At 44.3% G+C, this 27,943-nt stretch overlaps 1 protein-coding gene across 3 annotated transcripts; it reads left to right on the forward strand.

Moving 5' to 3' along the window:
- The first annotated feature begins 22,011 nt into the window (after nt 1-22,011).
- LOC139784566 (bifunctional polynucleotide phosphatase/kinase-like) lies at nt 22,012-26,379 on the forward strand. Of its 3 annotated transcripts, none has more exons than XR_011721606.1 (6): nt 22,012-22,200; nt 22,320-22,478; nt 25,536-25,831; nt 25,925-25,986; nt 26,077-26,210; nt 26,292-26,379. XR_011721606.1 is itself a non-coding variant. In XM_071723755.1 (5 exons), exons 2-5 carry the CDS (start codon nt 22,413-22,415, stop codon nt 26,078-26,080), a joined length of 414 nt encoding a protein of 137 aa, XP_071579856.1. In that variant the 5' UTR covers nt 22,014-22,200; nt 22,320-22,412; the 3' UTR covers nt 26,081-26,213. The 3 variants fall into 3 exon arrangements, 1 of the variants encoding a protein (XP_071579856.1); XR_011721605.1 differs by having other exon boundaries at nt 22,014-22,200; nt 25,550-25,831; XM_071723755.1 differs by lacking the exon at nt 26,292-26,379 and having other exon boundaries at nt 22,014-22,200; nt 25,550-25,831; nt 26,077-26,213.
- The last annotated feature ends 1,564 nt before the right edge of the window (nt 26,380-27,943 follow it).

A 27,943-nucleotide genomic window follows, 5' to 3' on the forward strand; every position in this document is an offset into this window, starting at 1 on the left:
GCGGAGAGATTCAAGTCATCGGAAAAGCAAGAATTTCAGATTGCTTCTCGGGTGACAGATTGCGAGTTTCACAGAACGCAAGTTACCTAGCAACACTCGTTGTTGATTCTCGCCGCCGATTTTCTCGGGTATAAAAGAAGAGCCCGTCGCAGGAAAGATTCGGTAGATTGTGAGCAGTCGGCCGTAGTAGCTGAGCTAGCCTCACCACGCCACGCTCCAATAACACCCAGCACCCTTCCCGGCTTGCCGAGGAAGCGGTGATTAAGCAGTCGACGGAACGACGCAGAACACAACCGCTCCCTTTGCAGCATTATTCTGTGAAGAGGAGGAAGGTTGTTTTGAGCGACTGCCCTGCAAACGTCATTCAATCGACTCCCGGTGCTAGACACTCGGCAGACCTCTTCCCGAATCCCCCGAGGAAGATTCTTCCAAACGGAAAGAAATCACCACCAGGCGCAAGACGTACGGTGAAAGATCCTCCAAGGAAGGTGATCGTGCTAGATCCGCCCTCCGGTGCTAGTCACCAGGAGACCAACGAACGAAGTTCTGAGGCGAGATCCCTTCCTTCTCTCGAGAATCCACAAACCTCCGGTGCCCAGACACCGTCTACAAGAGGTAACCTAACTCTAAGCGCTAAGTCGCTTTCAGGTTATCCTGTCAAACATTCACCGATTCTTGGTGCTAGTCGACCAATTCTTTTGGTCTCACCAAAAACTTCCTTTATTCCAGCAACCTCAACGCCTAAGCCTGATTTAGAGAATCTGATAAAGGAATTCGAGGTACCCCGACTTATTTCTCCTCTACCTTCTTCTCCTCGAAGCCACATCGCAGAATCGTCAAAAGGGTTTGCCGAGAAAGCTACGCAGACCGAGGTACAACAACTTTTCAACAAAAGTGCAGCTACACAGACAAAGACGCGAGGAAGAGAAAGAAGAAGGAATAACAGAGGAAAATTTAAATTAACAAAAAATAATAAAGAAAATATGTGTTCAAGTTGTAATAAATGTTTTAGTTGTGGAAGATGTTAAAAAATAAATAATTTAATGTAAAATGAGTCAGATTTTCTTAGCGATTCCCATAAAGAATAGGAAAGCTAGAATAACCTGCGAATAGTAAAAATAGGTTAATTTCCTAAATAGTAAAAATAATAAAAAAAATTTGAAACATTTTAGGAAAAATATTATATGTTTTTAATATTAAACAAAAAGAAAATATAAATAAAAATTATTTAAAAAAGCAAAATATTCCATAAAAAAGTCTTTAAATAATTAAATAAGTTAATTAAATTAATTTGCACTTCCATGATTTTAAAATAGACACAGAATTTTTTAAACATTTACCTTTGTAGAGCTTTTTTCCTTACGAGTTAGCACGGCGAAACACGAGATGTTAGAATATCTCATTCTCGTCGTCATTTATACGGCTCCCTCTACGTACAATCGATTTGTGAGCAAGCGAGAATAAAATATTAGTCGCGTGATAAGTCATGGGTCTTCATTTATCAAGCGAAACTGTTTTGTCGACTGGCATTAACGTTGCGATATTAATCGCGCAATAACGTAATATCAATTTTACAGTTTTAGATCATGGACAGAAATTATATTTTCTCCAATGCAGTATGCAGAATCTCGTGCTTTTTAACGACACAAATATGTAGAATAAACTCTAATAATAATGTATAATTAAGTTACATTTTATTCTGCATTTCGCAGCAATTTTACAATAATCGGTAGACGAGAAATTCAAAATATTTCCAACTTTTACACACACGACTTGTTGTAATAATGATAATTTATGAGCTATGGTTCATTTCGCATTTTCCGCTTCAATTATAACTGCGGCACGCGAGAAATTCGAAACATTTTCAATTCGAAATGAAATTTTTGTTTTGCTCTTACGTATACATGACTTTCGTTGAATGGTCCTGAAAAAACACAGATAACGCGAGATTGTGTACGTGGGAAGGCGAGTCGATCTTTGTCGATATAGATGCGAGCGAAAGAGAGGGAGATCACACCCACAGAAAAGACTTCTAGATACAATGCTATTACTCTTCAATCTATCATAAAATAGGATCAAAATAGGGCCAATCATATTTAGTATTAAAAGAAAAATTTTAATCTTAAATAGAGGAATTCTTAAATCTAGAATAAAATAATCTTGATGCTATCCTTCTAATTTTCTCAGAAAGATTTAGATAGCAATTTGTAACAATCTTATAATATTCTTGATTCAACTATAGACGGATCTGAAGGAAATCTTATTCTATACTCTTGCGGAAAAAAATTTGTACACTGAGAAAAAAATGTTCTGGATTTTAGTAAATATTAGTTTGCATACAACTGTGACTTTATTTATTAAAATGAAGAAAATTTTCCTTTTTATTAGTATATTTTTTTTTTAATAAATACACATATACTAATAAAAAAGGAAATTTTCTTCATTTTAATAAATAGAATCACAGTTGTATGCAAACTAAAATATTTACTTAAATCCAGGACATTTTTTTCTTAGTGTAAATTGTCAGGAATCTTATGTTATTCTTCCAAGATCCCTTTTGCAATAAAATAAAGTAAAGGTTTTTGAAACACAGATATTATGAGCGAAAACACAGATATTATTTGGTAAACTTTTATTCATAATAAATCAGGGCAACTAAGCAGCAAATATAACGCCATAACAATTATTAAATTAATAATAAATAATTCAGTTTATGCGACACAATAATTGTTGAAGATTTTTTGTATTAAGTAAGTAGATAAATCTACTATGCTGATGCTATTGAAACGAAGATCAATCCAAAGTAAAAAGAGGAAGTAAAAAAAAGTGGAAACGATGGAGTATCCAAGGAGGACTGTCGAGAGTCGCATGACAGTTTAAGGAGGGTGGTTGCTCAAATCAATTCGATATCTCATAATAAATCAGTATTATACGTAATACTGATTTATTATGGAACATTGTCGCGGGCCACCCCTGACGCGGCCCTGCTGAGCATACCAGCGTTGCCGGTTCAAACCGCGTCCTCTTCCTCGTCGATATCCTGTAACAAGAAAATATGAAATAGTATAAAAATACTCTAAATAATAAATACAAAATTAAAAAAAAATTTAATTTTTATTAAATACGTACTAATTGGTCCCTGCTGCTGTATTTGCGCCATCGGTTGCTCATTGGCTTCCCTCTGCTGTTGCGCAAGCGGCTGCTCGTTTGCTGCCTGCTGCTGCTGCGGTAGCGGCTGTTCCAGCAGTGGCTGCTCGACCTCCTGCTGCTGTTGCGCCTGTCGTCATCGTCGTTGTTGTTGTCACAGTCGTCATTGTTATACTCATCGTCGTCATAGTCGTCGGTAACACAGTCGTCGTCGTCGTCAATAAACGTGTGTGATATCTTGTTGCTGTAATTGAAAACTAGCCTCAAGTGGGGGGGGAGGGCTCCGCCCTCCCCCTCACCCCCTCCTGACCGGGGGCTTCGCCCCCTGGACCCCCCCACTGGGGGGCTTCGCCCCCCATACCCCCTTTACCTTCTAGGGAGTGGCTGCGTGGACAGTGAAAGGGTACTGTGGGGCTCCGCCCCCCCTACCCCCCCACGAGGCCGCGCGAACAGAGCAAATTCGGTAAATCTGAAGAATTTGGGCCTCCTCACCGATTTCGTTGAACTTAGGCTTAATCGACGCGTTTTTTCTCAAAACGACCGAATCTGGCAGAAAAAAGCGTCGCTCTGCCCCGCGACGCGAGATATTAAACGTTAAAGTTGACAGGAATTAGGTTATGATTCCTGTCATACCGACAACAAGTAGCAACACTGAACATGCCCCGCGGCCACATGCGCTTGCTCCGTGGCCGCACGCGCATGCTCCGTAGCGACATAGTGTACTTCGACGCGTCTTACTTAAATAAATATCTTGTCATTTATGTACAACCTGCACATCTCTTACAATAGCATACTCAGTCCAGCAATTAAACAATAATCCGTGGCTTGCAATTTAGGACATCATTGGCGAAATTTATACGGCAAATGTTCTGGGATAAAAATTTTACGGATTATAATCGACTGATTATTATCAATTTTGCATTTATGAATGGGGTATCGGAAGAATTTTTGCATAATGTATTAGCTTTCACGCTAAAAAATGCATGCACAGCTGAGAGGAAGCGCAATATTGAGTATAGATATCGATATTTAAATCATGAGGTAATTCTTTCAATATTAATTGATAACTATAGCAAACAAGTATATTGTTTTTAATTCTTTGTAGCAATTGGGACAAATGCGACGCAGCCGTGTGTACAGTTACAGCCTTTTCGATAGAGAAATGTTAGATCTTAATATGAATCCAATAAATAAATAAAATTGAATGTATTATTTTGAAGTTGTGATTTTCATTAAAGCAGATATTTTGTATTTAACTATTTAAAGCGCGTCACTAACCTACATAAATTAGTTGACGCGCTTTAAACACTTAAATACTTTTAAAGCGCGTCACTAACCTACATAGGTTAGTGACGCGATTTAAACAGTTAAATACTTTTAAAGCGCGTCACTAATCTATACGCCGAAAGAATATCATTTCGAATTATGTTACACTTCTGACTTACCAACCAAACAGTTGTCACGTGATCTGCTGCATGCGCGTGCGGCCACTGAGCATGCGCATATGGCTGCAGGGCATGTTCGTAGTCACTACAGCTCGTCGGTATGACAGGAATCATAACCTGATTCCTGTCAACTTTTACGTTTAATATCTCGCTTCGCGGGGCAGAGCGACACTTTTTTCTGCCAGATTCTTTCGTTTCACGCAAAAACGCGTCGATTAAGTCTAAGTTCAACGAAATCGGTGAGGAGGCCCAAATTCTTCAGATTTAACGCAAATTCTATAAGCTATGCTAATTTATCTTCTTTACGTAATTCTTACAGATGGGGCGCAGCCACCGGAAAACAGCGGCAGGAGCAGTCGCAGCAGCGACGGCCGTAGTACGTGCACAACTACAGTCGTGATGAGCGGCAGCAGCCGCTTCAGCAACGGCAGCGGCAGCAGCGGCCGCGGCGGCGGCGGCGGCGGCTACGGCGGCAGGGACATCAGATGCGGCATGTGCGGCAGGAAGAACTGCAGCGGCAGCAGCAGCGACAGCGACACCGTTCGAAACAGGTGTTTCTGCTGCGACCGCAGCTGTGGCAGCAACAGCAGCATCGGCAGCGTCGTCTGCCCGTTGAATCCTCCAGGTATGTATATACGCAAGGATATTACTACATTTATCATCGATGTGTACCGCGCGATTGTTAATTACTTTTTCAATTTTTTTCACACAAGCGATCAAGATAGACTTATCGCCCAGGCGAGAAATAGAGGTCCTCTCGCGTACGCGAAAGACGAAGGGCGCTCGGTAAGTAGACTCAACGACGCGCGCGCGCGCGTGCGTGTGTGTGTGTGTGTGCGTGCGTGCATGCGTATATGTGTGTGTGTGTGTGTGTGTGTGTGTGTGTGTGTGTGTGTGTGTGTGTGTGTGTGTGTGTGTGTGTGTGCGTGTGCATGTGTGTGTATGTGTGCGTGCGTGTGTGCGTATGCGTGTGCGTGTGCGTGTGCGTGTGTGTGTGTGTGTGTGTGTGTGCGCGCGCGCGCGCGCGCGTGTTTGCGTGCGCATGTGTGTGTGTGCGTACGCGTGTGTGCGTGCGTGTGTAGCGTGTTAATAATTTTTTCTTTCACAGCACCACACGTAGACTCATGATACACTCCAGGCCCGCCCCTACCGACGACGGGGAGCGAGAGAAAACGACGTTACCTTCTCTATTTTGTTTCGTTTGTTTCATTCAGCGCGCGCAAGCGCGTACTTAATCATCTCCTATTTTATTTCAGACTGCGGTAAACCACCACGCGTATCGTACATACCACTGTATAAAACTCCGTTTATTTGTAAAATAAAAGGGCTTTCGCATAAATGTCGTAAATCTCATTGGCCCCCTTCCTCTTTTTTTTTCACACCTATTCCATATTCCCTTTCTTTCCCATTCCCCTTTCCTCCCCGTCGATGTGGCCGCCACCTTGTCGCGGTGACGGGGCTTGAGCGTGCGTTCCTTCCTTGGAGACACACCGACCAAGAGCGGCCACCAAGAGTCTCGAAATAATTTAACATACTTACCTTCTACTTACCTCGTCCATCCGCGATGATCCATCGTTGTCCAGCGTTGATCCGGTATGCGGTAAGGCGATGATCCGGGAAAGCTGATCCAGCAGCGGCGATGATCCATCCGAGGCAGGAACCTGAAACAGAAAAGAAGAATTAAGGTGGAAGCACATAAAATTGCAGGAGCCATGAGCAGAATGCAGAAGCCATATGCGCATGCGCTATGGTATCTGCATTCTGCCCATGGCTTCTGAATTTTCAATCTACATAAAAATACATAAGCATAGTTTATGCATAAGGCCGGTTTCCCATTACGCGTTATTGTCTCGACGTTGGGCAGCCCTCTTTATGACGTAGCCAGCCTCCTCCAAAATACTTTGCATTCCTCTATCCCAAAACCTAAGTCACATATCAAGGATAGCTGGGCCTTTGCTGAGTTGATTAATAATAGGGAAATTAACGACGATGAGATACTCATCTCTTTAGATGTCACAGCTTTATTTACTAACATACCGAAGGACTTGGTTTTGAGGGGTATCGAAAAGAGATGGTTCCACATTTCCAAAAAAACTGATCTCACGTTACCACAATTTTTACACGCAATCGATCTAGTTTTGTCGTCCACGAGTTTTGTATTCAATGGGGTAATATATGAACAAATTTTCGGTAGCCCAATGGGATCTCCGTTATCTCCAGATACTGCAGATATCGTGATGGACGACCTAGAGACACATTGCTTGAATCTTTTAAATCTCAACATCTCAGTATTTTTCAGATATGTGGACGATATTTTCGCGGTTGTCCCGAGGAAACATGTGGACTTAATACTTAAAGTTTTCAATGACTATCATCCTAGACTTAAATTCACATATGAAATTGAAAATAACGGGTCTCTCAATTTTCTCGACACAACTGCCATAAGAAATGGCAATACTTTGCTAACGAATTGGTATCGAAAACAAACGTTTTCAGGGAGGTACACTAATTTTTATTCGAACCACCCCTTAAAATACAAGTTGAATACCATTACAAGTCTTGTTGATCGTGCGATACTGCTTTCTGATAAAAGATTCCATAGCAACAATATTAAAACAGTCAAAGACATCTTAAATAACAATAACTTTCCAAAACAAATTATTAAGAAACACATTTTAAAAAGGTTACATCTCTTAAAAACACGCGATACCCCACACAACATCTCCACGGACGGCAAAACAGATTTTGATTTAAGGAAGTGCATGCCGTTGCCTTACATAAAGGGTTTAAGCGAAAATATTAATTATACGCTAAGTAAGTGCCACATTACGCCTCTGTTCACAATTCCCAAAAAATTGGATTGCCTAATTAAACGTGGTAAAGATAAAATCGATGATCTGAAACAAACCGAAATCGTATATAAGATCACTTGTAAGGATTGTAATGCTATATATATAGGGCAAACAAAAAGGCATCTTTGCACGCGTCTGAAAGAACACCAGAAGGATATCAAAAAACCAGCCGGCAAACACTCTGTAGTTAGTGAACATCGAATATCCCGTGGACATGACTTTGATTGGGGGAATCCAGAGATAATGCATAGGGAGAGGCTGATGAGAAAGAGGGAATTAGCGGAGATGTTCTTCATCAAAAAATCGGATAATACCATTAATATGCAAAAGGACACAGAGAGTCTTAATGCTCTCTACGAACATATCATAAAGGAAACGTAATATCCCCTTCTCATCTGCTTCCCTCTCTTTACTTCAGCCACATTTCGAAGTCATTGTTTATTGTTTCGTCCTTTCTTGTTAGTCGCAATTTCACCATCGCACGACAGGGACTCGTCCCTCTGATATAATTACGGACAACGGAAATGTAGTGAAACCGTTTTCTATTTCTTGAAATAACACTCTAATATGTAAGTTTTTGATTTATATAATGCTCCTAGACTTATTCTATCTGCTACGTTCTACAAAATCTGATGTTTAGTTTTTAGATTCGGCGTATTTTTTGGAAACTATGTCCAACTAATTAATATTTGCGAGTCATACACGCTTGAAAAGGACCGAATTTTGCGGTTGAAACGTAGCGTCTTTTTAATAATAAAATTGCCAGTTTGGTCGAACAAAACTCCTGTGCTAATAGTTCATGTAGATTGAAAATTCAGAAGCCATGGGCAAAATGCAGATACCATGGGTGCTTTCCAGCAACAGAACACAGTCATACACAGTGCGACACAGTGTTACACAGTGTTGACTTGTAGCTGAAACGCTGTTTAGCTTCTTTATTTCACCGCCAGAATGGAGGGCAGTCACTTTACATAACCTGATCTAACTTGTCACTAGGTTTTTGACCTAAGACACTTGACTTTTCCTCACCCCCGAAGATATAACCTACAAAAACCCGTTTCGCGCGGTGATCAACGAGCGTGATAATCAGTTGGTGAAACTGTTGTTAAAGCATGGTGCCCAAGTGGCAGTGCAAGATGTAAACGGTAAAATGCCGTTACATTTAGCAGCTGCTTGTGGCAGGTAAGAAGTTACGTTCGTACAGAATTTTTTGCCCTAGTATAGAGCTGTTCTACATCGCGAGTCTGTTTGTAGATTGTATGCTTTAGCCGCCCTCGTTAAAGCCGATCCGACTGCGGCGACTTTGAAGGACGATCAAGGCTGCACGGTGCTCCATTGGGCTTGTTACAACGGCAACTCGAATTGCGTGGAGTATCTTTTGAATCATAACGTGTTCGATTCTTTGGAAGGCATGTAGTTTCTTACACTTCAAAAATGATTATCCAATAATGCGTTACGTATGTCAAGCTGATTTTTTGACGTAGAACTACGTCTTTCCCAGAGAGGGGGGGGTGTAACTTCGGGTGCACGACTGCAACGTTTTCTTGCAACGTTTTCCGCGAACTACTTATTTGTTAATAGACCGAATTTTAAAGAATTATATATGAAACAGGGGTAGAATTTTCCGGGAATGGCGGTGGTGGGGTTATTCTTGCAACGTTTTCTTGCAACGTTTCCGCGAACTATTCATTTGTTAATAGACCGAATTTTAAAGAATTATATATGAAACAGGGGTAGAATTTTCCGAGAATGGCGGTGGTGTTGTTAATTTTTTGATACCGATTTTTTTTAAACTGGTTGCGTAGTTTTTTTGACGTATTTCTTGCAACTTTTTCTTGCAACGTTTTCCGCGAACTACTCATTTGTTAATAGACCGAATTTTAAAGAATTATATATGAAACAGGGGTAGAATTTTTCGATATCGATTTTTTTTAAACCGGTTGCGTAGTTTTTTTTCTTGCAACGTTTTCTTGCAACGTTTTCCGCGAACTACTTCCCTTACGAAAAAGTAGTACTAGCAATCAGTACTCAGTACTGAGTGATCAGTACTCGTAGTATTGAGAGTATTAGTATGTTAATATTCATGAATACTGCAGAATGGTCAGTACTGTGTCTGTCAGTGCTTACAGTACTGGCAGTACTACAAGCAATAATACTCATTAGTACTTCAAAGGTATGAAGTGGTCAGTACTTTATCAGATTAATATTCGGAGTACTATCATGATAGTACTGCCAGTACTGTAAGAACTAATAGGCACAGTACTGACCATTCTGCAATATTCTTGAGTATTAACATACTAACACACAATCAGCAGACAATGTTTTTTAAATGTGTTTTTAATATTTATTTTTTATTAATTATACATTTGTACAATTCATTGTAAAAATATTTATTTAACGTTTATTAAATATTTATTTCACATTGATTATTTATTTAAAGTAATAATTTAGAAAAAATATTTATTAAACGTTTATTTAACGTTTATTTAATATTTGTTTTACATTAGTAAGTTATTTGCAATAATAAGTTAAAAAAACATTTATTTAACATTTATTCGACATCAATTTAATATTTATTTTACATTAACTATTTATTTGCAATAATGATTTAAAAAAACATTTATTTAATATTTATTCGACATTAATTTAATATTTATGTTACATTAATTATTTATTTGCAATAATGATTTTAAAAAACGTTTATTTAACATTTATTCGATATTAATTTAATATTTATTTTACATTACTTATTTATTTGCAATAATAATTTGTAACGATGCACCCCCGAAAACTGCATCGTTCCGGCGTAACACCCTGCCGAGGCCGACCGGCCGACCATCCGCCGGGCGAGGAATGGGCACGGTGTGCCCGCCTTATTTTAAAGCTAGCATGTAATGTTAGGAAGTCCGCGAGCAGACTTAACGCGGCAACCGCCTCGACGCGCCGAGCGATGCGACCGAAGACCGCCGAACGCGATCGCGGCGTCGGGACGCCGTATTTTCCGACCGTTCCGCCGCCCCATCCCGGCGCTCGCGATCGCCGTCGCTACCCCCGCCACTGCGTAACACCGCCGCGCCGGGTATAAAAGACGAGCGTTTTTAACGCTAAATGCGATTTCCTGATCAACGCTCCGACCGACCGCACCGATCCTGAATTCCCGCATCTCTCTAGTCAGTCAGAACGAGGGTAGAGCGCCTCCGGCACTCTCTGTCTTCGCCGAACGATTCTCGATCGACGACCAGCTTCCCTACGCAAAAGCACCCGCTAGTCAGAACGAAGGTAGAGCGCCTCCGGCACTCTATGTCTTCGCCAAGCGCTTCTCGATCGACGACCAGCTTCCTTGCGCAACGCGCCCGCTAGTCCGGACCAAGGTAGAGCGCCTCCGGCCCTCTCTGCCTTCGCCGAGCGATTCTCGATCGACGACCAGCTTCCTTGCGCACCACGCCCGCTAGTCAGGACCAAGGTAGAGCGCCTCCGGCCCTCTCTGCCTTCCCCGAGCGCGTCTCGGGGGCCAGACCCGCGCCAGCGTTATCCCGCCGCCTTCCCGCCGAATACGCGCCGAGTTACCGCGATCTCGTCACCGTATCCGCGCCCGTGCGCACCGCGCTTTACCTCGCGCCACCCGCCACCAGCCGATCGCCCGTCCCGATCGCCGCCCTCGTGCATCCCCGCGCACACCGCGTGCGCCCTGACTCTGTGTCTTGCGCTCACTGCACCATTGTAAATACCGCGACCGTTTATTATAGAATAAATTCTGTTACGTTATTGCCAACCACGATACACTTCATTTTGCCGAACCTCACCGCGCGTCCGTTCCTCCGCACCTCCTTCGAACCCAGCCCAGCCGCGAGCTAGATCCGCGTTTCGAAGCACGCGTTGTTTTATGGCGCCCGAACAGGGACCTGACCGTAAGGAACGGACCCAGGAAACCGGCAAAATGAAGGAGTATTTCTATAGACTAAATAAGACCGACTTGATAACCGAACTAAACTCACTCGGACTCGACACCGAGGGCAATCTCGACGATCTACGCCGCCGATTAAATCGATTTATCGACGCCCACCACGAGCAGTTCCAGGCGGACGCGTCCGACACCCCCCCCCGCTAACTCTGACCGTGCCTACCGGAAGACCGACGAACGCGTCCGACGCCCCCCCAATAACGCTGACCGTACCCACCGGAATACCGGCATTCCCCGTAACGATAATTTCAGCCGACCGCCTGACGGACCTCGCCCCCCCCCCCCGCCACCAAGATAATGAACCAAATGCGAAAATGGGGCCTCCACTTCGACGGGAAGGACCCCTGGGCATTCTTAGAACGGATCGACGAGCTTCGCGCCGCGTACGAATTCTACGATGACCACTGGCTCCGCGGTCTGCCCGAACTCCTAAGAGGGGACGCCCTCCTGTGGTACCGTAACAACCGCGACGGATGGTTGACCTGGGGGGATTTCATCGCCGATTTTAAAGAGACATTCCTGCCGCGACGATAACGACTGCAACTGGTAAATGAAATCCGCGACCACGTACAGAAAGACGGGGAACCGTATGTGAAATACGCGACACAAATGCTGACCCTCATGCGTAGGGCGGGGGGCTATTCGACCGAAGAGCAGGTCGAGCAGCTCTACGAGAACATGCACCCCGATTATCAAAACCGTATCTGGCGAAGCGACGTCCGCAGCCCCCGGGAACTGCAGCAACGAGCAGGCGAGTTCGAACGATTGCAGCAGAATCGCAAAAAGCGCACCGTCGCGAAAAGCACCGCCACCGACCCCCCGGTCACCGCCGCCGTGTACGTTGCAAGCAACGCCAGCAACACTCGCTTCGACTGCCGACGCCCCGCCCGGAAGTTTTGCTCACAATGCGGCAAGGACGGCGTACTGACAAAAGACTGTCACCCGCCGCCGGGAAACAGAACCGGGACCGCGGAAACGCCGGCCGCCCCCCGGTCCTCCCCGTTAGATTCACGCCCCGGCCGCACCACTAACGCGCATCCGCGACCGCCCGTTAGAGGCCCTACTAGACACTGGCTCAGACGTATCGTTCGTCAACGAGCACACCGCCCGGCTCGCGCAAACCCTCGGTTTCCCCGTAACGCCGGACGAAGGGCAAGTCCAGTTAGCCAACGGGCAACTAATAACGCTGCCCGGCCGCGTCCGATTGCCGATTCAGACCGCCGGCAAGAGCGTCTGGCACTCATTCACGATTATGCCGAACCTGAAAAACGCGATGTTACTCGGGGTGGATTTTTGGGCCAAGCTCGGCCACGCCATTCCCGCGCCGGAGACCGCGAGTCACCGCAGCCAGACACCCGCCACCGCGATGACCAAGGGCATCGCCCCGCGAACCCCGACCGAGGAGGAGAGGCTCCGAGCGTTCCTCGCAGAAGAACTTCCCCTCTTCGACCAGATAACCGGGCCAACCGACAAAACTGCCCACCATATCCGCGTCAAAACGAACATCGAGCCGATTAAGCAGCGGTACCGACCGCGCAACCCGGCCATGCAGGCCATCATTAACGCCGAGGTCGAAAAAATGGAAAGGGAGGGGGTGATCGAGCGCTCAAAAAGCGCATGGAGTTCCCCGGTCGTCGTGGTACGAAAAAAAGACGGAAGCCACCGATTTTGCATCGATTTTCGCCGGGTTAACGACGCAACCGAGACCGACGCCTACCCTCTCCCCCAAATCACCGCGACGCTCGACAAATTACGAGGGGCGAAATACCTGACTACGTTCGACCGTAAGAGCGGGTACTGGCAGGTCCCCCTCACCCCGGCAAGCCGACCGATCACCGCATTCACCGTACCCGGAAAGGGGCTCTTCCACTTCAAAGTCATGCCCTTCGGTTTACATTCCGCCCCCGCGACGTTCCAACGGCTACTAGATACCGTGCTCGGGCCGGAACTCGAGCCACACGTGTTCGTGTATCTCGACGATATCATTATAATCACGAAGACGTTCGAGGAACACCTCCGCATACTGCGCGAAGTTTTCCGCCGCCTCCGCGCCGCGAACTTACGGCTCAACCCGGCCAAATGCAAATTCTGCGTGGACAGCCTACAATATCTCGGGCACATCGTCGACCGCGAAGGGATCCGTACCGACCCAGAGAAGGTCCGGGCAGTCGCCCAGTGGCCTCGGCCGCAGACAGTTAAGCAAGTACGGCAATTCCTGGGAGTAGCGTCATGGTACAGGCGCTTCATCCAAGATTTCGCGACAGTCGCCGCGCCGCTCACCGCGCTCACGCGAAAACACGCCCGCTGGAACTGGGGGGAAGAGGAAGATACCGCGTTCGAGAAGCTAAAAGACACACTGACATCCGCGCCGGTCCTCGCCTGCCCCGATTTTTCACGGCGATTTGTCCTGCAGACCGACGCCAGCACCACCGGCCTCGGGGCCGTGCTAACGCAGAATTTCCCAGAGGGGGAAAGAGTAATTGCGTACGCGAGTCGCACGTTAAACCAGGCCGAACGAAACTATAGCGCGACCGAGCTCGAATGCCTAGCGGTAATCTGGGGGATCCGCCGGATGCGCGAATACCTCGAGGGATACCCCTTTACCGTCCTCACCGATCACCAGTCCCTGCGGTAACTACAAAAGTTAGACACCCCGACCGGCAGGCTGGGCCGATGGGCATTCGAGCTCCAACAGCACGACCTGGAGATTAAATACCGGAAAGGAGCCCTCAACCGGGTCGCGGACGCCTTGTCTCGGCAACCCACCACCGCTGCCGTCACGATACCGCCCCGCTGTTCGTGGTACCGCCGAATGCTACGGGCCGCGCAGGAAAACCCCCGGGACCACCCTGATTACGACATCCGAGACGGGAAGCTATACCGACACGTACTGCATGACCTAAACTTTAACGAAACCCCGCCCGAAAATCAGTGGAAGGCCTGCGTGGCCAAAGAACAGCGCCCCGAAATTCTCCGCCAGAACCACAACGCTCCCACCGCCGGACATCTCGGGATCGCGAAGACAATAGCGCGCATCGCCCGAATATACTACTGGCCCGGCATGTTCCGGGAAATCGCGAACTACGTTCGAAATTGCCCCCGGTGCCTAGGACACAAAGTCGCGCAAACCCGACCGGCGGGAACGCTGCACGCCACCTCCGTCACTCGCCCGTGGCAGCAAGTCACCCTCGACTTAATCGGACCGCTGCCACGATCGAAACAGGGCCACACGTGGCTCCTGACGATGCAGGACCGCTTCTCTAAATGGCTAGAGATGCGGCCCCTGCGCCGCGCCACCGCTTCTGCCGTAACCACGCACATCGCCGAAGCAATTTTATTCCGCCACGGTTGCCCCGACACGATATTGTCAGATAACGGCACGCAACTCCGGTCCGGAAAACTCGAAAAAATGCTCGCCGCCCATAACGTTCGACATGTATACACGCCGGTCCACGCGCCGCATTGCAATCCGGTCGAGCGAACAAACCGGGTTGTAAAAACGATGATATCGCAGTATGTCGACCAAAATCACCGTAATTGGGATGAGCGCATCCCCGAACTGCAATTCGCCTATAATACGGCCCACTACGAAGCCACGAGCTATACCCCCGCATACCTCGTCTTCGGCCGCGAACCGATCTCCCCACTCAATCAGGAGGCCGCCCCGAGTACCGCAGCCGCCCCGCCAGACGAGACGCGACGTCACCTCGAGGAAGCCTACGAACTTGTACGGATACATTTGGCGCGCGCTTTCCAGAGGCAGGAAAAGTATTACAACCTACGACGCCGTCAATGGGCACCGAAAGTCGGGGAGTGGGTATGGAAACGCGAATACCCACTCTCCAACAAAGCCGCCGCGTTTAACGCGAAGCTCGCGCCAAAGTTCCGCGGGCCCCTCGAGGTGCACCGAATAATATCGCCGGTAATCGTCGATCTACGCGACCGAAGCGGCAAATGGAGCCGCCACATACACGTGCAGGATTTAAAACCCGCGGCCGCCGCCCCTCCGCCCGCCGACAACGAGGAAAACAGCGACGTCGACCACCAGGAGACTAGCGATACCGAGGACGACGACAACAACAATAACGGAACAAACTCGGAGGACGACGACGACGCCGAAACATAGGAGACATTGCCCCACTCCCGAAATAAGCAACAATTACCGGCAATAAATACCGATACCGAAAAAGAGAGCTCACAGACGAGCCATGGAAACCAGCCACAGCGAGTCGAATATCGAGGGTGATATCCTAGCCGAGATCGAAAAGATCCTGGCAGAGCCGGTGGAATACGACCCGGTCTGCCCAGGATTCGGCACGACCTGGACAAGGCTCTTTACCCCAGGCTCTGCCGCCGCCGCCGCCGCCATCGCCGCCGTCGCCAAGCCCGCAACCGCACCGCCGTCACGCAAAAACGTGCCGACGGTCGGCTGCGCGGTACAACGCTCGGACGAGCAGCAACGACGGAAGCTGGAGTGGCTCACCACTCCGCCACCACCACTGACCCGGAAGAAGCCACGGGCCGCGACGCCCAAGATCACCAGCGTCAAAAAAACCGACCTCCGTCTGACCATCTTACCGGGGCGGCCAACGATCTCGCCGAGCGTTCCACCGGCACCGCTACCGGAACCAACCACGGCACGGATTCCCGCACCGCCTCCGCCGCAACCAGCTCCGGCCAACGTCCAGCCCTTGCGGGCAGAAGGGCCCAAGCCACCACTCCGATACCGGTGGAAGTGGAACCCGGACATACCATCTGGGTACCCCACTTCCACGCACACGTATCGCGCCAGCACAAGATGCGATCCAGGGGAAAACGCTGGCACATACGGTTTAATGCGACCGGCTCCGTCCGCAGCATCCGCGTAATAATGCCGAAGCCGTAGAGCGCCAAATTCGCGCTTTTCCAACGAGGGGGGTGATGTAACGATGCACCCCCGAAAACTGCATCGTTCCGGCGTAACACCCTGCCGAGGCCGACCGGCCGACCATCCGCCGGGCGAGGAACGGGCACGGTGTGCCCGCCTTATTTTAAAGCTAGCATGTAACGTTAGGAAGTCCGCGAGCAGACTTAACGCGGCAACCGCCTCGACGCGCCGAGCGATGCCGACCGCGACCGAAGACCGCCGAACGCGATCGCGGCGTCGGGACGCCGTATTTTCCGACCGTTCCGCCGCCCCATCCCGGCGCTCGCGATCGCCGTCGCTACCCCCGCCACTGCGTAACACCGCCGCGCCGCATATAAAAGACGAGCGTTTTTAACGCTAAATGCGATTTCCTGATCAACGCTCCGACCGACCGCACCGATCCTGAATTCCCGCATCTCTCTAGTCAGTCAGAACGAGGGTAGAGCGCCTCCGGCACTCTCTGTCTTCGCCGAGCGCTTCTCGATCGACGATCAGCTTCCTTGCGCAACGCGCCCGCTAGTCCGGACCAAGGTAGAGCGCCTCCGGCCCTCTCTGCCTTCGCCGAGCGATTCTCGATCGACGACCAGCTTCCTTGCACACCACGCTCGCTAGTCAGGACCAAGGTAGAGCGCCTCCGGCCCTCTCTGCCTTCCCCGAGCGCGTCTCGGGGGCCAGACCCGCGCCAGCGTTATCCCGCCGCCTTCCCGCCGAATACGCGCCGAGTTACCGCGATCTCGTCACCGTATCCGCGCCCGTGCGCACCGCGCTTTACCTCGCGCCACCCGCCACCAGCCGATCGCCCGTCCCGATCGCCGCCCTCGTGCATTCCCGCGCACACCGCGTGCGCCCTGACTCTGTGTCTTGCGCTCACTGCACCATTGTAAATACCGCGACCGTTCATTATAGAATAAATTCTGTTACGTTATTGCCAACCACGATACACTTCATTTTGCCGAACCTCACCGCGCGTCCGTTCCTCCGCACCTCCTTCGAACCCAGCCCAGCCGCGAGCTAGATCCGCGTTTCGAAGCACGGTTGTTTTAAATTTAAAAAAACATTTGTATAATATTTATTCGACATTAATTTAATATTTATTTTACATTACTCATTCATTTGCAATAATAATTTGAAAAAACATTTATTTAATATTTATTTGACATTAATTTAATATTTATGTTACGTTACTCATTTATTTGCAATAATGATTTTAAAAAATATTTATTTAATATTTATTCGACATTATTTTAATTCTTCGAGTGGGTGTCGGCCACCCAGACAAAAATTCAGGCCCGATATTTTTAAGATAGGCTTTAATAATATAATCAATGTCCCTCCACCTAGGATCCCTATGTTTGAGTCCTTCTCTCGAAGATGCGTACAGAAAGGCTTTAAGCCATGTCAGTTATGTTTGGTAAACATTCGAAAGTTATTATAGATTGTGACCACCCGGGATGTGACCTCGATCGGTGTATATTTCTTATCGCGACCAAAAATTACAACGTTTTTGTTCATCAAGCACATTTCGGGTTCTGCATATTTTATTTGAAACACCCTTTTAAGATGTTTCATGAATTTTTACGTGCACATAATTAAATTGGAAATATGAGACTGAATCCATCTGGGTGTCGACCATCCAGTGTGGTCAAGGCGTATTAAAAAAAGAGGTGTGGCCTCGGGAGGGTTAATATCAAGAGACACGGTAGTGTCTCGCGCCAAGTACACGCGGAGCGAGACCGACCGTGACTCTTTTACGCGACGCGACGAGTTGCGAGTACTCGAGATGTTGAGATCTCGATAACGAGTGAACGGATCAAGTTCTAAGTAGGCTTAATCGATAGCTTGGGGTCGAATTAGGGGGGGTGTTCGAGAGCACGCGGTAGCGCGATGTAGCGCGAGACAACGAGACGACCACAAAGAAAAGCAAGTCCAGAAATACACAAAAATAAAACAAAGTATATTCAAAGTCTAATGTGTACAATTATTTACAGAGTTCAGAGCCGTGAGTGATAGCGCGCACTGAATCTATCACAGCGAAAAGCAGAGAATTTAGCTGCACAAGCTAATTCGGTGTCGAGGGCGGATTGCGAGTAGCGTTTAAGCGGTTTGCAAGTAGCGTTCAAGCGATTTGCACGAGCGGTGATTCTAAGCGGGTGAGATCAAGCAAGCGAGTGCGAATGGTATGAAGCGGTGTACTGGCGGTGATTCTCGAACGAAATCGATTCCGCGGCGCAGCGGCGATCCCTTCATCACCTCCGAGGCGAAACTCCCTCCAGGCTCGTTACGAATAATTTCGGGAGGGTGATTGGCCACCGGCGGCCTACGTCACCGTGCTTACGTCACGGTTTTCAAGTGTCGATCCGAAGCGATCGTTACTTGTCTTCGACCGCGGTGTTTATAGCATGGATCTTCCTTAGTGAAAGCATTGTTGTTTGACTTTATTTGTGCGCCCGGTCGGCCGTGGCTGTGTTATTGCTAACAATTAGCGAACTTTCCGATGCGATGGAAGATCCATGCTATACTGAACATTAACGTCGACAATTTGTTCTTGAAGGCTACTTGACATGCGATTAATGCGATTTCCAGCAAGGGTAGCGCAATCTCAAACAGGGGGGTTTCTCTTATAATATTTCCGCTTCGTGCCCTACGAGCGGAGATGTTGCGACGCAAAGTCCAAATGAGAAAATTTATTTTTAAGATACGTCGTCGTCGTCTACGTCTACGTCGACCGTCTCTCATGCCATGCCATCATTTCATTGGCTGGAGTCGCGTCACTTTCACTTTTTTGACACCAGGGCGGTGCTAGTATCGCCAGTTTCGATATGCACATATGTATACGTGTGTGTACTGCGCGAGTGCAGACCAGTGCAGACAGTGCGTTTAGCGCGCTGTCACCTGTCACAGTCAGTAATAACCTATAACACGGTATAGTGTCCCACGTCACTCAGGACAAGTACCGATGTGCTATATAACTCCAGGGAGGAGCTGAAGGCACTTATTATCCCTCACCCGAGGGAAACTCACAAAAGAAAAAAAAATAGTGTCCCACGTCAAGTACGCGCGGAGCGAGACCGACCGTGACTCTTTACGCGACGCGACGATTAATATTTTTTCTGATTCAAGGTAATTGTTTTATTTACATGTAATTATCCTATTATTATACGACGCGAAGCGAAACCGCACCGTGACTCTTTTACGCGACTAAGTGCATGTGACAGGAATTATAATAGTTTACAACTCTTGATAAGTCAAAGAATAATAGTTTACGTTTACGTGAGTATTACTTCTGTAGTAACTTATACGAACGATATCATCGTAGTTACTATAAAATCTCGTTTATGCGGAGGAATTATCGTATCGTTCGTAAGTTACTACAGAATTAAGTAACGTTCGCGTAAACGTAGTATAGGTTAGATTACCGATTTCTTACAAAATTTTACATAAAACGCGAGATTCACTTATGTGAGCTTTCCAGCAAGCGACACAAGTCGACACAGGTATCGTTTTGTCTTTGTTACTCATTGCCAAAAAAGAAAGATAGAACGACGTTTGTGTCGGCTTGTGTCACTTGCTGGAAAGCTCCCTATGCAAGTTTAACGCCTATTGAGTTAATATGAAATAATTTTCCTAAATGTAATAAAAATAACACGATGTTATATATGTTGTTTGCCGTGAATATATATATATATATATATATATATATATATATATATGGGGCGTTCTCTGTCAAAAAGGCCACCCCCCCTGCCCACTTCAATTTTTGAGATAAAATGCTCCAAAAGGGCTTAAAATTTTCGTTGAAGCGTCTATTTTTCGATGCCGTATGGCGTTTTTGAAAATTCAAAATGGCGGACTCAGAATCGCGATTAGAATGGAAAAAGCCATTAAAAGCACGATAATATTATGCAACAAATTTTAAATTTGGTCGATTACATGAGTGTGAATAGTCATTTTCGATGTATTTTTGCCTGCTGAACACGAATCCGTTGTCTAAATTCGGTTAGCACGTCACAATTTTGAGAAAAATGGCCTCAAAGTTGTAAAAACGGCATTTTTGATGGTTTTCGTGACGTTGTAGCACGGCAGCCAATTTTTTACCTCAATTACATTAATGCCACGCGAAAGTACCAACTTTTAGCTTTAAAATGCTTTGTGTTTTGTTTCGGTATGATTATTTGTTTCTGAGATATAGCTAGAATTAGAAACACCGGTTGCGCGCTGGACTGATTCTGTTTGATGGTCAATCAGCTCCAGACCGACTGACGCATTTTCCCGTGCTTAGCATTATCCAGGATGAACGACGTGGACGTGACGGGGCTTTCATCCCTGAGGGGTGCTTGATTTATGTGAGTCCCCTTGCCTCTCACGCTTGGGGTGCTTGATTTACGTGAGTCCCCTTGCCTCTCACGCTTGGGGTGCTTGATTTACGTGAGTCCCCTTGCCTCTCACGCTTGGGGTGCTTGATTTACGTGAGTCCCCTTGCCTCTTACGCGCATGCGTGTGTGTGTATGCGTGTGTGTCTGTGGGTGGGTGGGTGTTTCATGAAAAATTTTTTTATTTTAATTCTGTATCCCTTACTTTTTCTCGGGGTCACCGATACAGAATTAAAATAAAAAAATTTTTCATGAAACACCCACCCACCCACAGACACGCATACACACACACGCATGCGCGTGAGAGGCAAGGGGACTCACGTAAATCAAGCACCCCAAGCGTGAGAGGCAAGGGGACTCACGTAAATCAAGCACCCCAAGCGTGAGAGGCAAGGGGACTCACGTAAATCAAGCACCCCAAGCGTGAGAGGCAAGGGGACTCACATAAATCAAGCACCCCTCAGGGATGAAAGCCCCGTCACGTCCACGTCGTTCATCCTGGATAATGCTAAGCACGGGAAAATGCGTCAGTCGGTCTGGAGCTGATTGACCATCAAACAGAATCAGTCCAGCGCGCAACCGGTGTTTCTAATTCTAGCTATATCTCAGAAACAAATAATCATACCGAAACAAAACACAAAGCATTTTAAAGCTAAAAGTTGGTACTTTCGCGTGGCATTAATGTAATTGAGGTAAAAAATTAACTGCCGTGCTACAACGTCACGAAAACCATCAAAAATGCCGTTTTTACAACTTTGAGGCCATTTTTCTCAAAATTGTGACGTGCTAACCGAATTTAGACAACGGATTCGTGTTCAGCAGGCAAAAATACATCGAAAATGACTATTCACACTCATGTAATCGACCAAATTTAAAATTTGTTGCATAATATTATTGTGCTTTTAATGGCTTTTTCCATTCTAATCGCGATTCTGAGTCCGCCATTTTGAATTTTCAAAAACGCCATACGGCATCGAAAAATAGACGCTTCAACGAAAATTTTAAGCCCTTTTGGAGCATTTGATCTCGAAAATTGAAGTGGGCAGGGGGGTGGCCTTTTTGACAGAGAACGCCCCATATATATATATATATATATGTGATTTCTGCCCAGTGCTCTAAATGTTATGTGATTTTCGCCCAGTGCTCTGAATGTCATCTAGTCATACATATCATGCTTTGATACAAGGAACGTGAAAAAGAGCAGGAAAAGAAAAGAACAAACAGAAGAGACAGATTCAAGCTTTGTCTTTTAATCTGGACGAAGACAATGCCGAAAAATCCCCGCAGTCAGAAAATGAGCAATCTGATGGCCTCGCGATTAAGAATATTAAGAAAAATCCAGATGTAGATACAAGTTTATTGCCAGATAGGGAAAGGGAGGAGGAGGAAAATAAACTTAAGGAAGAATTGAGGCAAGAATGGGCTAGAAAGCAGAACGCGTTGAAGGAAGAAGAAATTGAGATCACATTCAGTTATTGGGATGGATCTGGCTATCGTCGGAGTGTTATAATGAAGAAAGGTGAATGTCTCAGTAATTTAGAGAATTTTTAAGTTACTAAAATACTCCAGTGTCACTTTTGGAGTAACATTGGCGTGATATATAATGTTCTACTGCATAAATTAAATTTTCACATACAGGTAATTCTATCTATCAGCTTCTTCAGAGATGTTTAGAAGTTCTGAAGCGTGAATTCAGCGAGCTTAAAACAGTAATGGCAGATCAGTTAATGTATGTCAAGAAGGATCTTTCTTATATTACCGCACCATTATACGTTTTACGATTTTATTGTAACTAAGGTAAAGATACTAAATGATAAAACTTATGAAGCAATATCACAATGTTGGCATGTTATTTTAATGTATGTAATATTGCAATTAGGCACGAGGAAAAAGCGAACCTCTGTTCACATTTGACGTTCACGATGATATTCGTGTTATGCACGATGCTTCTGTCGAAACCGAAGAATCACATGCCGGAAAAATTTTACTTAAGTATTTATCATTAAAAGAATACTTTGTATAATTCTCTTTTATGTTATTTCTCATTAGATCATGGTACGAGAGGAACAAACACATTTTTCCAGCGAGTAGATGGGAACCTTTTGATCCAACGAAAAGTTTTGACAAGTATACAGTGTCGGATAAAAATAGGAAGAAAGATAAAATCTGATAAACTTAGATTCAACGAATTGTCCAATTTCGTTTAAAGGATTCAGATTCAAAGGACTGTAATTTAGTAGAGCTACATAATCGAGTAAATGAATTAAATATTATCACATAACTGAATGAATTAAAATCACAGTCCTTGAAAATACAATGTAGCTACAATATATATACATATATATATATATATATATATATATATATATATATATGGGGCATTCTCCGTGAAATCAGACACCCCCCCTGTCCAAAAATTGGGGTCACCTAAAAATTTCATTCGGGGCTTATTTTATAGCTACACATATGTAGTTTTATTTGAGCTGTGGCCTTTTGAAAAATCAACATGGCGGACCCCAATATGGTGGCCGAAGTCTGCGGGTAACGAGGTACGACTGATGAAATCGTTACTTGGAAGTTATAAAACAGTGTGTTAATGGGTTTATTTAGTAGTTAGCATTGAATCCATGAAAAAAATAAATTTTTAGTTTGTCCAAAACCAATATGGCGGCCAAATTATCCGTGAAATGCTAAAAAATAACTATTTCGTTCTTTAAAAATTACAAACTGCGTTCAATTTCCATGAAAATTTATATCATGATACATTTTGAGATGTTGATCGTAAATTAACAATTGGGACGTCGTATTTGAATATGACGAAACCCAATATGGCGGCTGTATATTCGAAAAATGCTAAAAAATAATGACGTCGATATTCAAATCATACAAACTCTTTCCAATTACACATTTTGTTGCTTGCGATTTCTTAAGTGTTCCTAGGTAATTGTGAGGTGCAGAATCCAAGTATACTGTCAGATTTGTGGTCTATCAGATCTAGTTTACGAGATACGGCATATATGCCTTAGTATCTGAATAAGTCCATAAACCGATAAAAAATCATCTCATTTGGTTAACTTAAGTACATTTCTGGTTACACTGGTCGACAAAATATGAACTTTTTCTTCATTTTGACATTGAATAAGTAAGTAAAGGCAAGACAGGTAGTCTTTCGAGCCAGTGAAGTCAAGAGAGACAGACTGTCCAGCCAGTGAAGGCAGGAGAGACCGATTGTCCGGCTAGTGAAGGCAAGAGAGGCAGACTGTCCAGCCAGTGAAGGCAGGAGAGACAGATTGTCCTGCCAGTGAAGGCAAGAGAGACAGACTGTCCAGCCAGTGAAGGCAGGAGAGACAGATTGTCCGGCCAGTGAAGGCAAGAGAGGCAGACTGTCCAGCCAGTGAAGGCAGGAGAGACAGATTGTCCGGCCAGTGAAGGCAAGAGAGGCAGACTGTCCAGCCAGTGAAGGCAGGAGAGACAGATTGTCCTGCCAGTGAAGGCAAGAGAGACAGACTGTCCAGCCAGTGAAGGCAGGAGAGACAGATTGTCCGGCCAGTGAAGGCAAGAGAGGCAGACTGTCCAGCCAGTGAAGGCAGGAGAGACAGATTGTCCGGCCAGTGAAAGCAAGAGAGGCAGACTGTCCAGCCAGTGAAGGCAGGAGAGACAGATTGTCCACAAAATTTAACAAAGTTTGTGAGTTTTATTTCACAAGATAATCATTTTTCAGCATTTTACTTATAAACTGGCCGCTATGTTGGTTTCGACATATTGAAATTAAACATTCTTGTTGATGAGCAGCAATTAAAAAATACCGTAACACTCAAATTAATAATAATTAGAACGAGTCTGTATGATTTGAATATCGACGTCATTATTTTTTAGCATTTTTCGAATATACAGCCGTCATATTGGGTTTTGTCATATTCAAATACGACGTCTCAATTGTTAATTTATGATCAACATCTCAAAATGTATCATGATATAAATTTTCATGGAAATTGAACGCAGTTTGTAATTTTTAAAGAACGAAATAGTTATTTTTTAGCATTTCACGGATAATTTGGCCGCTATATTGGTTTTGGACAAACTAAAAATTCATTTTTTTCATGAATTCAATGCTAACTACTAAATAAACCCATTAACACACTGTTTTATAACTTCCAAGTAACGATTTTATCAGTCGTACCTCGTTACCCGCAGACTTCGGCCACCATATTGGGGTCCGCCATGTTGATTTTTCAAAAGGCCACAGCTCAAATAAAACTACATATGTGTAGCTATAAAATGAGCCCCGAATGAATTTTTTAGGTGACCCCAATTTTTGGACAGGGGGGGTGTCTGATTTCACGGAGAATGCCCCATATATATATATGTATATATATTATAATATATATACATATATATATGTATATATATTGTAATATATTACAATCTGTTGTATAATGAATCAATTGTACGATGAAACAAAGTTATTTATCTGGTTATAATATTTACAGTCCTTTGAATCTGAATCCTTTAAACGAATTTGGACAATTCGTTGAATCTAAGTTTATCAGATTTTATCTTTCTTCCTATTTTTATCCGACACTGTATACTTGTCGTAACTTTTCGTTGGATTAAAAGGTTCCCATCTACTCGCTGGAAAAATGTGCTCGTTCCTCTTGTACCATGATCTAATGAGAAAAAATAAAAAAATAACATAAAAGAGAATTATACAAAGTATTCTTTTAATGATAAATACCTAAGTAAAACTTTGCCGGCATGTCATTCCTCGATTTCGACAGAAGCATCGTGCATAACACGAATATCATCGTGAACGTCAAATGTGAACAGAGGCCCGCTCTTTCCTCGTGCTTATAGATATCCATTAACAGGTGGTACTTATGGTCGGCAGTCCAGACTCCGGAAAATCGCATTTTGCAAAGAATTATCTGAAGGAATACGGATACGTCAACAGAGACACTTTAGGCAGCTGGCAGAAGTGCATTGCCGCAGTCCAACAATACTTGAATCAAAGAAAAAGTATAGGTATAGACAATACCAATCCCGATCCAGCTTCGAGAAAGAGATACATTGAGGTAGCCAAGAAGCGCAATGTCTCGGTCAGATGTTTCGTCATGACGACAAGTATAGAACACGCGAAACATAATAATAAGGTAATCGGAAATTAACATTAACCGTCATCGTGTGAAAGAATCGTATGATGTGATGTATCCGAAAATTCTAATCGATTTATTATTATATTACAGTTTCGCGAGTTGACTGATCCAAGCCACATTCCAATCAACGAGATTATTATCAACTCCTACGTGTAAGTAGATTTTAGATATATATATCTCTACTCAAAATTATTAGTCTTTGGATATGTATGTAATTATACTTTGATGTTACTCCTTTGCAGGTAAATGGTCGACAGAAGCTTACAATGTGGTACAAAATTGTTCCTCAAAGGGAGTTGCTGCCCAAACTCAGATTGAAGGTCGCATTCAAACTAATATTTATGAAAATATTTATTTTATGATACAAAATTATGAGGTAAGTAGTTATTATTATTTAATCTTCGAGAATCTCTTTGCAGATGCGCAAATTAATTGAAATTAATTGATTTTTTTAAAGCTAATTTCTCTTACTGAAGAACTGGTAATGAACGGACATGCTGAACAAGTAGCATGGGACCAGATGAATGAAGCCAGAAACACTTGAATTTATCTGTACATAAGAGTTGTCAAGAAACTCTACAATTTTCACGCATAATCCGCGATTCTTAGTATGGACTAGAGTTTAATACAATCGCCATTGATGATCCCCTTTAATCGCGTCAAAATTGATTATTTCGCTTTTTGACTTCGTTCTTTACTCATGTTGTAAAATAGTTTTCCGATTGTGTAGAACATTTTTATTTAGAACGAAAGAAATTTATAAAGATTGCTATATTGATCGTAGAGTAGAGAAAACAATAAAACTTAACATTTTACAAAGTAGTGTCACATTTAAACTAGAACATTGTATCGAATAACTCAGACGAATTAGGAAATTCGTTTTTACGTGACTTATATCTATTTCTGATTGGGGACGATTCGAGAACTCATTGAAAAAATTTAATTTTCTTTCACGTTTAAATTTAGGTCACCGTAGATTAAACTTGTTACCTTAGAAGTTATTGTTAAATGGCGCATTTTATTTAATATTCCGCACTTCACTGTTGTGGCATAAAATTATTTTATGTTTCAAAAGATGGAGACTAAGCTTTCGGATTAATCCAGATGTACGCATATATACTGTATATATTTAATTAATTGTTTACTTAGATATTGATGATTCTTGCGCGATATGTTAATACATTTTTTTCTATGCAAGATTTCAATGCAGCAGAAACTAGTTAACTGAGAATAAGAGTCTATAAATGATTCGTAACTCGTGCAATTGCACTCAATTGGAAACGTTTGGCAGTTATGAAATGTTAATATTTAATATTGTTGTTAAACATAACATAGAAATATTTTTCTCGGAAATGTATACAAGTAAGGTTACAATCATTAAATCGCTCACAGTGCTCACGTACATAACTGTGTCGCGCGCTGCGATTAACTCAATTTATTATAATTTATTATAATTTTTTAACAAAGCGAAAATATAGCGATAATATGGCGCAATGAACATCGTTACGTAATAATCATTCGTAATTCATTTTCGTGTATATAATATGTAGCTGACCGCAATCTTTGACTCTATTCAAATTTTGTACAACACTTCATTTAGCATTGTATTAATCATTAAGTAGCTTTGAGTACATTTAGTAGGTTTTGTATATTCGTCAGTTTAATCCTTGAAGTTATTAAGACTTGCATCAATTTTTACCGCAAGTCCTCTTACATCTTTTATACGCCTTCTGTAAAATATATAAAAATATATCATAACTGAATTAACTCGCATATCTTGGTCTGTCTTTTTTTCCTCCATTGTTTAACTTCTATTCGCCTCCCGACTTGACGTACGTATATGCTACTATACTCGTCCAAGACGTTATTCGCGACATTTACAAGCTCTCTGTCTTTCTCTTCAATCGCTCTAAAAAAAAATGTGTCGTCTTGAAGTGATTGATCTCCCTAAAGGATTTAAAAGTTACGCTTTGCGAAGACATAAGATATACGTTAGCTGGAAAATCGATTCACAGCGGAATTAGAAAAAGACAAAATGCGGTCGGTTCTTCAACAGTATAACGGGTGAACGTTTCGCGACTAGGTTAATCCACTTGCATATCGGTCATT

The sequence above is a fragment of the Temnothorax nylanderi genome, unplaced genomic scaffold (genome assembly GCF_030848795.1).
Source record: "Temnothorax nylanderi isolate EJ_2023f unplaced genomic scaffold, tnyl_v1.0 TNYL_tig0643_pilon, whole genome shotgun sequence".
Classification (NCBI taxonomy): domain Eukaryota; kingdom Metazoa; phylum Arthropoda; class Insecta; order Hymenoptera; family Formicidae; genus Temnothorax; species Temnothorax nylanderi.